Source organism: Mandrillus leucophaeus, unplaced genomic scaffold (genome assembly GCF_000951045.1).
Source record: "Mandrillus leucophaeus isolate KB7577 unplaced genomic scaffold, Mleu.le_1.0 Scaffold825, whole genome shotgun sequence".
In the NCBI taxonomy this organism is placed as follows: domain Eukaryota; kingdom Metazoa; phylum Chordata; class Mammalia; order Primates; family Cercopithecidae; genus Mandrillus; species Mandrillus leucophaeus.
In genome coordinates this window covers 634401-648807 of record NW_012108975.1, presented here as the reverse complement: position 1 = coordinate 648807, position 14407 = coordinate 634401, and the positions used below count along the sequence as shown (strand labels likewise).

The following is a 14407-nucleotide window of genomic DNA, read 5'->3' as shown; positions in this document are numbered from 1 at the left end:
CTCTGTGAAACGAAATGACCCAGTTGTCAAATATGCACTAAGAAGAAAGAAGGAAGGGAAGGAAGGAAGGAAGGACTGGAGGGAGGAAGGCAAGAGAAAAGAGAGATCCCAACCCCACAGAGCTTCAACACTGCGATTCAAAATTTAAGTTATCCATTGTTCTAATTCAATTCAACTCACTTGAGGAACCTCAGGGAGGACTTCTGAACAATTCCAATATTTCCAAAGTCTGGGTAGAATACTTCAACTTCCTGTTTCCCAAGGACTCGATGGATAATGACCCGATACCACCACTTATCCTCAGAAATCCTCACACAACAGAGATGTCCCGGCTGAATAAAACATTCTGGCATGACATATCGATCAGAAACCAGCTGATTAGAATAACAGCGCCTGTGGAATTCCATAATACAGAGAAATCCATAGGGGAAGAAAAAATTAAAGATAATTTTTATCAATGTATCAAGCCAGAAAGTCTTGGCAAAAAGCAAAGAAAAAAATTTTGACTTTGTCAAATTAATGCTCATTAATACCAATTAATTGTTTTTTCTTATCTGAGTCCCATCTCTTCATCAACAAACTTCTTCAAAGAGAAACTTACATACTCATTTTCTGATCTCACATTCTCTGCTGGATAGAATGTACCCCAACTTCATTCCCCAGTACTTCCTAGGATAAATTAGTTTTAAGACATCAATGACTTGATGGCTCCCAAATCCAGCAGCCTCTCTCCTCAGCCTTCAATACACATGATCTTGCTGCAGCGTTACCCTGTCCTGTTTCAAACCCCTTCCTAGTTTCTAAGACACAATTCTCTACTTCTTTGTCAACAGTTATTTTTTTATTGGCTCTGTATTGCATTAAATGTTGAGGTTCACTGGGGTCTTATCTTTAGGAAGTATAACATAAGCTTAGGAACCAATAGCCTGGGTCCAAATCCTGACTCCCTCATTTACCAGTTGTGTGACAATCTTTCTGTGCTTCAGTTTCCTTGTTCAGGATGGGGATGATAAAAATAAAACACGTGTTAAAACATCTGAAAGTTTAGGACAGTGTACACATATAGTAAGCACTCAAATATTAGCTATTGTTCTTGCTATATACTGTCTCACCCATTTTCATGTCTTATACCATACTACTGATCAATTGTTAATTCTCAATCTATCTCTAGAAGGCCCTGTATCCTTTCTGCACTTCAAAACTGGAATATTTCCAACTATATGGAAGACATGCTACTTGTTCCTCAATACTCATTCTCATCTTTCTCTTTTCTCTAGTAATAGATTCTCCCACCATTTAACTGGGTAAATGGCCATTCAGGTTTCCCAAGCTCTCCTGCATCTAGCTGTGGCTATGTGAATGCTAAATTTTGGCCAATGGGATATGAGCAAAAGTGTACATAGTTAAAATGAGTACATTTAATGTGTATTTTACCCACAGTTTCAAAAGTGAAAATTCTGAGTTGTGTCTTTTAATAAAACAGGTATCTCTCCCATCCCCCCACTTCTTTTTCCTCTCCCCACTAACTGGCAGGAGGACTGGGTGGTGGTAGTGGTCAGTCACACCCAAGACCACGTGAACAGGGAGAATACACTATTCTGGAGCAGCAAGATGCTACACCTGCGTCCCCCTCCCACCACAGAGCTATCATATCAGAATGTATTGTGTATATTTGGACTATTATGGGAAGAAGAAATAAACTTTTATCTTCTTTAAGCTACTATGATAAAGTTATATCTAACAGTGGCTAAACCTAATCCTAACTCATACCATCTATTCAACGTTGCCAATGACTCTCATTGTCAACTTAGAGACACCACAGGTAAACTTCTACTAATAAGCTTTCAACCCAGCTCAAACCTATCCAGTCTCTAAAGCAAACAGTTTTCATCATCTCCTTCCCTTTCTTATTCTTCTCAACACTCTTCTTGTCACCTGGCAATTTTCATTTTCCTATTTATTTCTTCCTTTCTAGTCTCACTCTCATCAAGACTAATCCACCAATAGATCTTCGTCCCTTCACTCCAATGGCTTTCTTAAAACCATCAGTGCTTCCCCACTGTCTACAGAATAAGATAAAACATCTTCCCATGGTATTCAGAATCTAGCTTTTTCTTAGTCTTTCGGCATCACATCCAGTCACTGTCTCCCACTTCCCGACTTCTGCAACCTCACCTGGTGCTAACGTCACTTCCTTACTGCTGTTTCCAAGGCACGCCACTTACTCCTTTGTTAATGTTGGCCTTGGTTCCAACGACTGGACCTGATTATACCTACTCATAACCTCCTTGACTGGCAAATTCTTGTTTTTGAGGCCTAGCTCAATTATCTCTTTTGTGAAGCTTTCGCCAACCTTGCCCAGGCAGAATGACTTCCTTTTACAATATCCCATGTATTTCCCATCTTCCTAAGCTAACCATGGTATTCACAAAGGCAAAGGACCATGTCTTACTTATCCTTGTAGTGCAAGTGCCTCAACATTCTGACACCAAGGACACACAGTAGTTACAGTATTTTTTTTTCCAGACAGGGTCTCACTCTGTTGCCCAGGCTGGAATGCAGTAGCACAATCATGACTCACTGCAGCCTTGACTCCTGGGGAGCTGGGACTACAGGCATGCACCATCACGCCCAGCTAATTTTTAAATTTCTTTTGTAGATACAGGGTCTCACTATGTTGCCCAAATGAATCTTGAACTTCTGGGCTCAAGCAGGCCTCCCACCTTGGCTTCCCAAAGTGCCAAGTTTACAGGCATGAACCACACTATACCCAGTCTATAGTATTAATAATAATAGCCGCCAACATTTGGGCTATGCTCCAAGTACTTTAATTTTTAGAACTCTGTGAAGTAGGTACTATTATTATCTCATTTTGGAGATAAGACAACTAGGCCCAGAGAAGTAAAGTAACTTCAAGGTCACAGAGCCAGTATGTGTGCTTTTAAAACATGTACAAATGTCCCATAGGCATACTGGAATGGAATATATATTTTTACTAAGTGATTATGCGACCTACATTACGCCAGGTGTCCTGGAGTAGAAGAATACATACTGTTGTCAAGTTTAAAACATGGAATATTTTTTGAGATACAAAATAAAATGAAATAAATTATTCTTCTATAAAAACAATATATAAATCAGACATTGTTGTTCATGAATAAATCTAAAGTGGTTGAAAATGTCCACATTTTACATGGTGTTTGCTATCAAAGGACAGTTTTTAGTAGAGAAAAGAGATAATGTAAGTTAGTAGTTCTCAAAGTATAGTCCACAAACATGATTTTGACCTGGAAGATGAAGTAGCCATTTCTTTCATATCATTTTTGCTTTAAAGAACCACCAGAAAGCAGACTTGGGTTTTTGACACACATTTTTCAACAATGAAGCAAGCTTGTCACTTCAATGAAAACAACTCACAGTACACATTGTCAATGATAAAAATCAAACTTTCGAGTAAAAAGATTTTGGAAATGTTGCATCCACCACTGTGAGCTTGACAGCTTCCCAATACTAAATACTTTTCTTATGAGATTAGTGATAATATTAATGTGATATTTTTATACTGCATAATGAAATGTGTCAACATTTGGAAGATCCGCATAATTCAGCAAACTAGTTATTTCCAAATGACCAATACATGGTATTATAAAGTTGTATGACCCATTCAGGGATAGTCTGAATCCACGCTTAGAAGCAGCTTTGTCTTTGCTTTAATATTCTGCTGTTGCCATCTTGAAATTAGTAACTTTTAAACAGGGAGCCCTGCATTTTAATTTTGCACCAGGGCCAGCAACTACACAGCCAGTCTTAGATTCATTCAAATTGTAAAGGCAGACCAATGGGGTTTAACATAATAGAGTACAAAAAGTTCAAATTCCAAACAACATTTGAGAAACTACCATTTCTCAAGTTTTAGCATACTATCAAAAAAGCATATTCACAATTTTCTGAAAAAGCTGTTAAAATACTTTTTCCCAGACTACACATTGGTGTGAGGCCAGATGTCTTCAGATACTTCAACCAAAACAACATATCTCAACAGATTAAATGCAGAAGCAAATATGAAAAGTCAACTTTCTTCTATTAAGCCAGACATTAAAGAGATCTGTGAAAGTATAAAACAATGCCACCCTTCTAAATTTTTAAATAAAGTTATTTTCATAAAAATGTTATTTATATTAACACAAGAATTATTTTAATATTAAAATTTTACAGTTTTAATTTCTATACAATAAATAAATAAACAAATAATTTCTATACAAACAATAAATAAACAAAAGCTCTCTTGGGTCTTTAATTTTTAAGAGTCCTGAAACCAAAAAGTTTGAGAACTGCTGATTTAAGAGATATGTGATCTAGAACTAGTAAATACCATTCGACCCAGCCATCCCACTACTGGGGATATACCCAAAGGATTATAAGTCATGCTGCTATTAAGACACATGCACACGTATGTTTATTGTGACACTATTCACAACAACAAAGACTTGGAATCAACCCAAATGTCCATCAGTGACAGACTGGATTAAGAAAATGTGGCACATACACACCATGGAATACTATGCAGCCATAAAAAAGGATGAGTTTGTGTCCCTTGTAGGGACATGGATGCAGCTGGAAACCATCATTCTCAGCAAACTATTGCAAGAACAGAAAACCAAATGCCGCATGTTCTCACTCATAGGTGGGAACTGAACAATGAGATCACTTGGACACAGGAAGGGGAACATCACACACAGGGTCCTATTGTGGGGAGAGGGGAGGGATAACATTAGGAGATATACCTAATATAAATGACGAGTTAATGGGTGCAGCACACCAACATGGCTCATGTATACATATGTAACAAACCTGCATATTGTGCACATGTACCCTAGAACTTAAAGTATTAAAAAAAAAAAGTTAAACAAAACAACAAAAAAAGAGATACGTGAAAAACACATTGAAAACGACAGACCCCTACCGCATTTCAATCATCATGTCTTCGAGTAGCTCTGACGAATCCCTGCTATAGATCCGGATGTAGAATTGACTGGGAGAGATAATATACTCCACAAAGACCCCTACGAGGGAACTGGTGTCTAATGGTGGGAGTCTGCATAATTTCTTGTCCGGCACAGCATCTGGCGGGATGTCATGATTTGCCATTGCCAGGTTGAGCTGTGATTTGTTTGTTTCTACTTGCTATAAGTTAGGAAAAAAAAAAAAAACATTAAAAATCTCTTGGTGACATTTCAAACCCCATGGCATGTTTCTCAAAGTATATTTCATGAACCACCTTTATCAGAATCACTTGAGAAATTATACAAATACAGATTCTTGAACTCTAGCCCAGACTTACTGATTCAGAAGGCCTGGGAATGGGGCCCACAATTATGCATTTAAAAAAATTCTCCGGGCGATTCTTACCTATGTTAAAATATGAAAACTACTGCCTTATGACATTAGGTATAGAGTTTAAAGTGTTACACAATTGCCCTATACAAAATTGAAAATATGATACTTCAAACATTCAGGCTGAACCAAGTGAAGTCCTACTCAAACATATCGGCAGTCAAAGGTAACTTTAATAGGTTAAATTGCAGACTAGTCTTCCAATCAAAAGCAGGATTTGTCAAATACTCTCATTCTGAAACATACTGTTTTCCTCTAGGCCTTCTATTTTCCTCCAGAAAATATAGCAAGCTCTCCAAACAAAACTTTTTCCTTCCATGAAAGAAATCAGGTAGAGAGGGTAGAAGGGGAAAAGAGCAAGCAATGATCCTTAATAACAACAAAATAAGTAACGGGAGATGAAAACACAAAAATGGTGAATTGTGTGTGGAAGCAATAAAAGAAAAAAAAAAAAGCACCCTATAATTGAGGATGGGTGTAGAGGCAATTTGCAGCAGTGTTGAGGCACACAGCCAAAACGAAGCCTCTCAATTTTTCCCTCTAAAGCCCCTGTGGGTTTTCAAGACATCATGAGAGAGCTGTCAACTCTCAAAACCATCTGAAAACTTTAAAATGAGCCTTGAGGAAAAGCAAGCTATATAAAAGACTGAAAACTAGAAAGAATGCTATATGATATAACTTCAGTACAAAGATGATTTCTTCTAATAAATGATATATCCAGAAATAAGACTTTTCTAAAAAGAATTTTGGTTTAAAGAAACATACATTTACTTTCCATAGTGCTAAATATCCAGTGCACAAAGTCTTTAAACCTCACTCACCAGCTGTAAAGGCTTTACTACCACATTAGGCTTCTTGCAAATCTTCTGTTGTGGCTCTTTTTGTTTTTTTGAAGGGCAATTCCATACAGTCTCTTTGACAGCAACAGTAGACAATGAATTTCTAGGTGGACTGGAGACACAAGCTTTGGCTTCTATTTTCTTATCTGATTGAACTGAACACAAATTTCTGACTGATGAAACAACTCCATCTCAAATGGCCAATGCAGCAGCCTATGCATATTTGTTAAATAGCTGTACAACCATTACTAAGCACTTTCAACACACCAGATGCTAGAAAGACAATGATAAATGAGAGATATAAACCTGTCTTTGCAGACCTTTCTGTGTGGCAAAATATAAGGGAAGTTCTAGATGGGAACAAATCTTAAATTATTTGTGCTGGGGGAGAGAGGTTTGTGATCTGATAAGGTATCTTAAACTTTAGTAAAAGACTTAATTTTTTTCAGCATCTTGATTTCAATTTACTTCTTGTTCAAATTAAACAGGGAACATTCTTCGTTGCTTAACATAGAATGTATGTACCTACTTAACATTCCATAATACAATTCCTTAATTCTTAGGAAATGTTAAAGTTAATAACGTATTGTGTTCAAATTTACATGTGTATGATAACTACAAGAGACTGGCACATTAAAACAGACTTCGGGCCAGGTGCGGTGGCTCACGTCTGTAATTCCAGGACTTTGGGAGGCCGAGGCAGGAGAATCACAAGGTCAGGAGTTCGAGACCAGCCTGGCCAATATGGCGAAACCCCGTCTCTACTAAAAATACAAAAATTAGTCGGGCATGGTGGCGGGCGCCTGTAGTCCTAGCTACTTGGGAGGCCAAGGCAGGAGAATCACTTGAACCTGGGAGACGGAGGTTGCAGTGAGCCAAGATCGCACCATTGCACTCCAGCCTGGGCAACAGAGCAAGACTCCACCTCAAAAAAAAAAAAAAAAAAAAAAAAAAACAGACTCCAGATAGACCTACAAGCATGGTGACTACTTAAAAAATGAAGTCATAAGTACACAAAGATGTAGGTACAAGAATATTTGTCACTGTATTTTTTTGTGACGGTGAAAAACGGAAACAATCCTAATGTCCATCAGTAGAAGACTGGTTAAGCACATTATAATTATATGTAATTTCAAATGATGAAATAAGCTTGTTTGTACTAATACAGAAAACATCCACAGCATATGAAGTGTAAGAAACGAGGATTCACACAATACAGATGTCCACAGTGGTTTGACTTTCTTATGGTATGAAAGTGATACACATTCATTAGAAACCATACTTCCAGTACCCATACAACACTGTTTTTCACTTTCAGTACAGTATTCAATAAATTACAGGTGATATTCAACACTTTAGTATAAAATAAGCTTTGTATTAGATGATTTTGCCCAACTGTAGGCTAACGTAAGTATTCTGAGCATGTTTAAGGTAGGCCAGGCCAAGGTCTGATGTTCAGTAGGCTAGGTGTATTAAATGCACTGTCTGCTTATGGTGGGTTTATTGGGACAGAACCCCATCAAAAGTTGAGGTAAATTTGTATTTATATACTACTGTTTTGTGTAGGAAAAATTATACATGTGATAATTAGCTGTATCATACAGAAGAGGTCCAGAAATAAACACACTAAAACTATTAATGATAGTTACCTCTGTATTGTTGGAATTGTTTAAACAAGCATGTGCAGCTTTTGTGATTTAAAAAAAAAAGATCTATCTATGTCTTACATATTCATTGGAAAAACTCTTGGAGGCTATATAAATATTCTAACAGCATTATTTTGGGGGGGGATAAAATAATAGAAAATGTTCTCTCTCTACTCATCTGTGCTGTTTATATATTTTTAGAATGAACATGAGTTACTTTAATAATCAGAAAAATCAATAAAGGTAGTTACATTTAGGGAAAAAAAACCTGTCTATCATAACCACTCATTCAAGCTTATAAAAATACAAGTACCATACTGCAATCTAGTTTTGTGAGGTGTTGCCATTGGAGAAACTGGGTAAAAGGTACATGGGATCATACTGTATTATTTCTTACAGCTCCATGTGAATCTAAAATTATCTCAATAAAAACTTCAAAAGAAAAAGAAGGTTCCCCCATCCCCCAAAAAAACAAAACACAAATCAAGTGCCCTAAATGCAATGTGGTATTATCCTGGAGTGGATACAGAAACAGAAAAAGGACATTCTTGGAAAAACTGGTAAAATCAGAATAAAGTCTGGAGTTTAGTTACTAGCAATGTATAATGTTAATTTCTTAGTTTTGATAAATGTATCATGGTAAATAAGACATTAATATTAGAGGAAACTGGGTGACAGGTATATGGGAACTCTGTACTACCTTTATAATTTTTCTGTAACACTAAAATTATCCTAAAATTGAAAGTTTATTTTAAAAAATACAAGTGCTGGGTCCCAACGCACACCCATTTATTCTGCATCTCCATATATTTCTAAAAAGCTTTTGATGCACGGCCTGAGTTAAGAACCACTGCACTATCAGATCACCATTTTAGAAACTTTATTTCCTTCAGAATTATCAAAAAATCTACACAATGAAGAAAGCAAAAAAAAAATTTTTTTTTTTGAGACAGAGTCTCGCTCTGTCTCCCAGGCTGGAGTGCAGTGGCATGATCTCGGCTCACTGCAAGCTCCGCCTTCTGGGTTCACGCCATTCTCCTGCTTCTGCCTCCTGAGTATCTGGGACCACAGGTACCCGCCAACACACCCGGCTGGTTTTTTTGTATTTTTAGTAGAGACGGGGTTTCACTGTGTTAACCAGGATGGTCTCGATCTCCTGACCTCGTGATCCGCCCGCCTTGGCCTCCCAAAGTGCTAGGATTACAGACGTGAGCCACTGCACCCAGCCGAAGAAAGCAAAATTTTAAAATTCAGATAATTTTTATTAATAATACAGATGAACCTTATTACAACAAATGCCACCAGAAAGGCGGTCATTATATAAAACATTTCATGGCTAGGCATTATTTCGTGTTTTCTTCGTCCTCATGAGGACAATAAAAATGAGGTTTGCATCATACTGTAGTTCTACTCACCAGGTGGTAGAGGCTTCTTATCCACATCAAATACTAGTAAGTCTTGCTGTCCTTCCCTGAACTCAACATGGAGAATGTCACTAAGAGCTCCAACAAGTTCTGTCACATTTAAGAAGCCTAACTTTTTTGGTGATAGTTGCTCTTTAAAAATCACCTGTCACAAGAAAATAGAAATTACATGAAACAGCATCAGATAACAGATATATAACATATACAGTTGTCCTTGGACAACCAAACTAAATCTTAAATGGTCAATGAACTCAAGTATTAAAGAGTAAAGGCTCACTTCCATACCAGTACAAAACAAACCAAGTGACCAATAATCCCTTACCATAAAACTTCTAGGTCAATGTCAAGTTCCTTTTAGAGCATGTGGTAAACTAAAGTAAAAGTTAGGGTGGGCGCTTTTCACTTCTCATTTTTAACGCCTGAATATAAAGCAAGTCTTCTTTAAAAAAAAACAAGAAGGGAATGCACAAATTACAACAGTTGTAATAAAACTATTGGCATTTCTCTATTTTCCAATAAAGATAATATTCAATATCACTTTCAACATGTAGAGAAATTATTGTTTAAAAATATTTCCTTAAATTTTATTATTTCGCCTTAGAAGCTGGAATAAAGGCCAGGCACGGTGGCTCATGCCTGTAATCCCAGCACTTTGGGAGGCCGAGGCGGGTGGATCACAAGGTCAGGAGACCAAGACCATCCTGTCTGACACGGTGAAACCCCATCTCTACTAAAAATACAAAAAATTAGCCGGGCACGCTGGCAGGCACCTGTAGTCCCAGCTACTCGTGAGGCTGAGGCTGGAGAATGGCGTGAACCCTAGAGGTGGAACTTGCAGCGAGCCAAGGTTGCGCCACTGCACTCCGTGGGTGACAGAGTGAGACTCCATCTCAAAAAAAAAAAAAAAAAAAGAAGTTGGAATAAATGAGCAGATATCTATCGGTGTATTTCCCATAGCATACAGTTTGATTTTCTTGCCTTAGAAAAGAAGTCATACCAAATGAAGACAGGAGACAATATATATGGGATAGACACACAGAATACATTCCTTAAACAGAAAACATTTTATATGTCTTAAAAGGACCGTCTATCATCAGTTACTTATTCCATAGTCAAAAGCATCACCAACATTGTTTTAGTTTCACTCATCTATAATAACTCTATCCTACATAAATTCTTAAAACATTAAACAAAATCTACTCCAAAGGGTTAAAAGTGAAATGTTCTCCCAAAGCTGCCTTCAGTCTTCATATTTTGCAGCTATTGTAGGTATTTTTCTAAGAAAGACAATAAATATGTTGCATTTATTGTATGTATTATCCTAAGGTGACAAATTTGCTTATTTCTGAGCCTAAAAAACAAAACAAAACCTGCTACATCTAAAGAGACTTTTTTGTTGTTGAATGACTTCTATCTTCATTCTTTAGATGCATTTCATACTGAAAAACTTATCATGCAAATTATCTTTTTAATACAAATTTTAATGCTCTCAGTGGAAGACCTTCTGATATGTATCCTCATCTTGGCTCTTCAGGTAGTCTCCCATTTGAATTTTAATATATTATTCTCCATCCTTTTGGTTTTTAAAGTGAATAAGCTTCGGTTTCCTCAATTTATGTTGTGAATTTATTTTTGAGTTTTATATTGGGTTGTTATCTGCTAAATCGGTCATCAAAATGTTAAGTTGCCATCTTCCAGCTTTCTCCTCTGCACCACGAGAAACAAGCAGATGAGAACACAGTGCTCATCTGGATTTCTCAATCATTTTGACTTGACAGCTCTTATTCAGAAATCACATTCTCCTTTAGAATTTATCTGTATTTTGGTAAACTGTAATGATGCTGAGTGACTTTAAAAAGCAGGATGTGAGTTTAATCAGGAACTATTTTAAAAATAAACACTTCAGTTAAATTGACAAAAAACAGAACAACAACAAAAAATTCCTCAGTCACCTAGCAATCACTTCCCTGGAAGTAATCAGTATTGCCAGTTCCTTGTTAAAACGTTCCAGAAATTATCAAAACTCAAACATGATTCAACATAATAGATTACATATACTAGGTACATCTTGCTTTTTTTCAATTACTACGTCAGTACATGAAACACAGTTGAGTTTTGCTATCTGATCCTGAGACTCAGTTTCTTTTACAAGGTTAGTCAATTTATTATGTCAGATATATTTTATCCTAATTCCTTTGTTATGCTTTCTGCTTTACCGGCTCCCAACTATGAGCAATGAAGAAATTGATGGGCTGGGAACAGAGGCTCATGTCTGTTATCCTAGCACTTTGGGAGGCTGAGACAGGAGGGACTGCTTGAGACCAGGAGTTAAGAGAGACCAGCCTGGGCAACATAACGAGACTCTGCCTCTACAACTTAAAAAAAAAAAAAACAAAACTTAGCTGGGCATGGTGGCATGTGCCTGTAATCCCAGCTACCCGGGAGGCTGAAGCTGCAGTGAGCTATGATTGTGCCACTGCACTACAGCTTGGGTAACAGCAAGATCCTGTCTTAAAAAAAAAAAAAAAAGAAAAGAAAGAAATTGATATATTTCTACTCCCACCCTCCATACTTTCCTTCCATCTTCAACCAAATTTTAATTATCCTTTTCTCAGAGTTTAGATTTATGCCTTCAAATATGTGTATATATCCTGTTTACATGATTTTGTTCCCTCAAGGTCTGACAATCTTATAGTACAAACACTTTATTTCCTGCAAATTAGCATAATGGATATCCCCACAGGCTTGATTAGATTTATGTTTGATCTCTTTGACAATACTGTAAGTGATGCTATGTTCTAAAGAGGGGCACATAATATCTGGTCATCTCTTTTTTTGTGTTGTTAAGAGCCATTATTAGTCAATTTCTAGATGCATTACTTTGAGAGTTTTAATAGCAGCATTCTGTCAATTCCTTTTCATTATTTAGTTGGAACACTCTATAGATGTATGCTTCCCCTCCTGTTCTTTGCTTATGCAGCTGTATAAATTCATTTAGGAATGCCAAGATATGCGATTAGCTCTCTTTATTTACCTTTTTTCTTTTTTTTTTTTTTTTTGAGACGGGGTCTCGCTCTGTCACCCAGGCTGGAGTGCAGTGGCCGGATCTCAGCTCACTGCAAGCTCTGCCTCCCGGGTTTACGCCATTCTCCTGCCTCAGCCTCCCGAGCAGCTGGGACTACAGGCGCCCGCCACCTCACCCGGCTAGTTTTTTGTATTTTTAGTAGAGACGGGTTTCACCGTGTTAGCCAGGATGGTCTCGATCTCCTGACCTCGTGATCCGCCCGTCTCGGCCTCCCAAAGTGCTGGGATTACAGGCTTGAGCCACCGCGCCCGGCTACCATTTTTAAAGAAAGTGAATTAGTTCCATCATCCTCTATGTTGAGTCATCAGTTTTTTTTAGTATCATATAAACTCACAGAATTAAATATATTTGATGAGCTTCAAAATATTGCAATTATCATCCTTATTGTAGCCTGAAATAATTCTTCAAGTGAATTCCTAAGCTATTTAATGTGAACCTAGTTTTATTTTATTTTATTTTTTTTATTTTTATTGTTATTATTATACTTTAAGTTCTAGGGTACATGTGCACAACGTGCAGGTTTGTTACATATGTATACTTGTGCCATGTTGGTGTGCTGCACCCATCAACTCGTCAGCACCCATCCACTCGTCATTTACATCAGGTATAACTCCCAGTGTAATACCTCCCCCCTCCCCCCTCTCCATAATAGGCCCCGGTGTGTGATGTTCCCCTTCCCGAGTCCAAGTGATCTCATTGGTGAACCTAGTTTTAAATAGCTTCCTTGCTGGTCTGGTATGACAAGACGTTCCAAACTCAATTTATGTAACTAGGATATCCTTGTATATACAATTTGAATTATCTCCTAATTATTCATTTGCTTTATATCAAATTATACAACAATGGTCTCAGAATACTACCACCAATATAATCAAAACAAAATAATCTTGCATATGCTCACCCTTTCTTCTTGCACTATTTTGTGTAACTGTACTTTGTCTACATTAGCAGAGTACATTGCCACTAAATACTGCATTCTCTCCCCCAACCCTCATTTGATCTTAGTTATATAAATGGCATTCACTTTCAGTCCTTTTATCAATGTCTCTCTAGTGTGATTTTGGTTTTCTGATGTTCATTCTCCAGTAGATTCCTCAGGAAGGGCTCATGGGAACAAGAGTTCTTGAATTCTTGCATGGTGATAATAGCTGGTCTGGCTCTCTGGAACTGAAAGTCAGTTTTGCTAGCTAGAGAATCTTTGGCTCATGCTTTGGGTATATAAAATAAGTTACTCCCTTTTCATCTAGCTTACAACATTGCTGTGAGAATGTCTAATAATTTAACTTTTGTTTCCTTTATAAGTCACTTGCTGTTTTTGTTTAAATGCCCAGGACAAATTTTTTTAAGTCCAGAAATTTGATATTTGGTCATTCTGAGTTGATATTGTCAGATACGCAGTGTGCTCTTCCATCTAGTCTCAAATCTTCCATTCCAGTAAGGTTTACTTGAATTCTAGTTTTTAGGATTCATTCTGTTTCCTTCTTTGGCTTTATTACTCATGTTGGCTCTTCTTTGTCTGCTTAATACCTGTCATTTTCTCTTGAATCATCTTTATCTTTCCTTTTTTTCCCTAAGATTTTCTTACGTAAAATTTCAAACAGAAAAAGTTGAAAGAACTGGATACTGAACTCTACCACTATAGAGCTGCTATGTCATCTGTGTATCCATCCATCTACCAACCCATCTTATCTTTTATATACATTTCAAAGTGACCTGTAGACATCAGTAGCCTTTACCCTAAAATAGGCCAGCATTACAGCATTAACTAGAAATCAGTATCTGTTCACTTTTAGGTAAAATTTACACACAGTGAAATGCACAGAACTTAGGTTTCCCAGTCAATTAGCCCCGATAAATGCAGAATTGCGTAACCCAAACCCCTATTCAAGATACAGAAAACTTCCACCACCTCAGAAAGTTCTCCCTTTCCCAGTCACCCCTAGAGACAATTTTTTCCACCACAGATTATCTTTGGCTATTGTATTATTTCATATAAAAGACATTCTACAGTGTGCTGCT

General features: G+C 37.2%; 1 protein-coding gene across 1 annotated transcript in view; it reads right to left on the bottom strand.

Annotated features, from left to right (window-relative positions):
* Nucleotides 1–14407, bottom strand: part of TDRD5 (tudor domain containing 5) — a 97390-nt gene that overhangs the window by 48789 nt on the left and 34194 nt on the right. Inside the window, exons 7-10 of the mRNA XM_011968051.1 lie at nucleotides 9295–9448; nucleotides 6216–6388; nucleotides 4964–5184; nucleotides 181–393 (exon numbers count right to left, since the gene is read on the bottom strand). Of these exons, the coding sequence (XP_011823441.1) occupies nucleotides 181–393; nucleotides 4964–5184; nucleotides 6216–6388; nucleotides 9295–9448 (761 nt within the window). The remainder of the gene's footprint in view (nucleotides 1–180; nucleotides 394–4963; nucleotides 5185–6215; nucleotides 6389–9294; nucleotides 9449–14407) is intronic.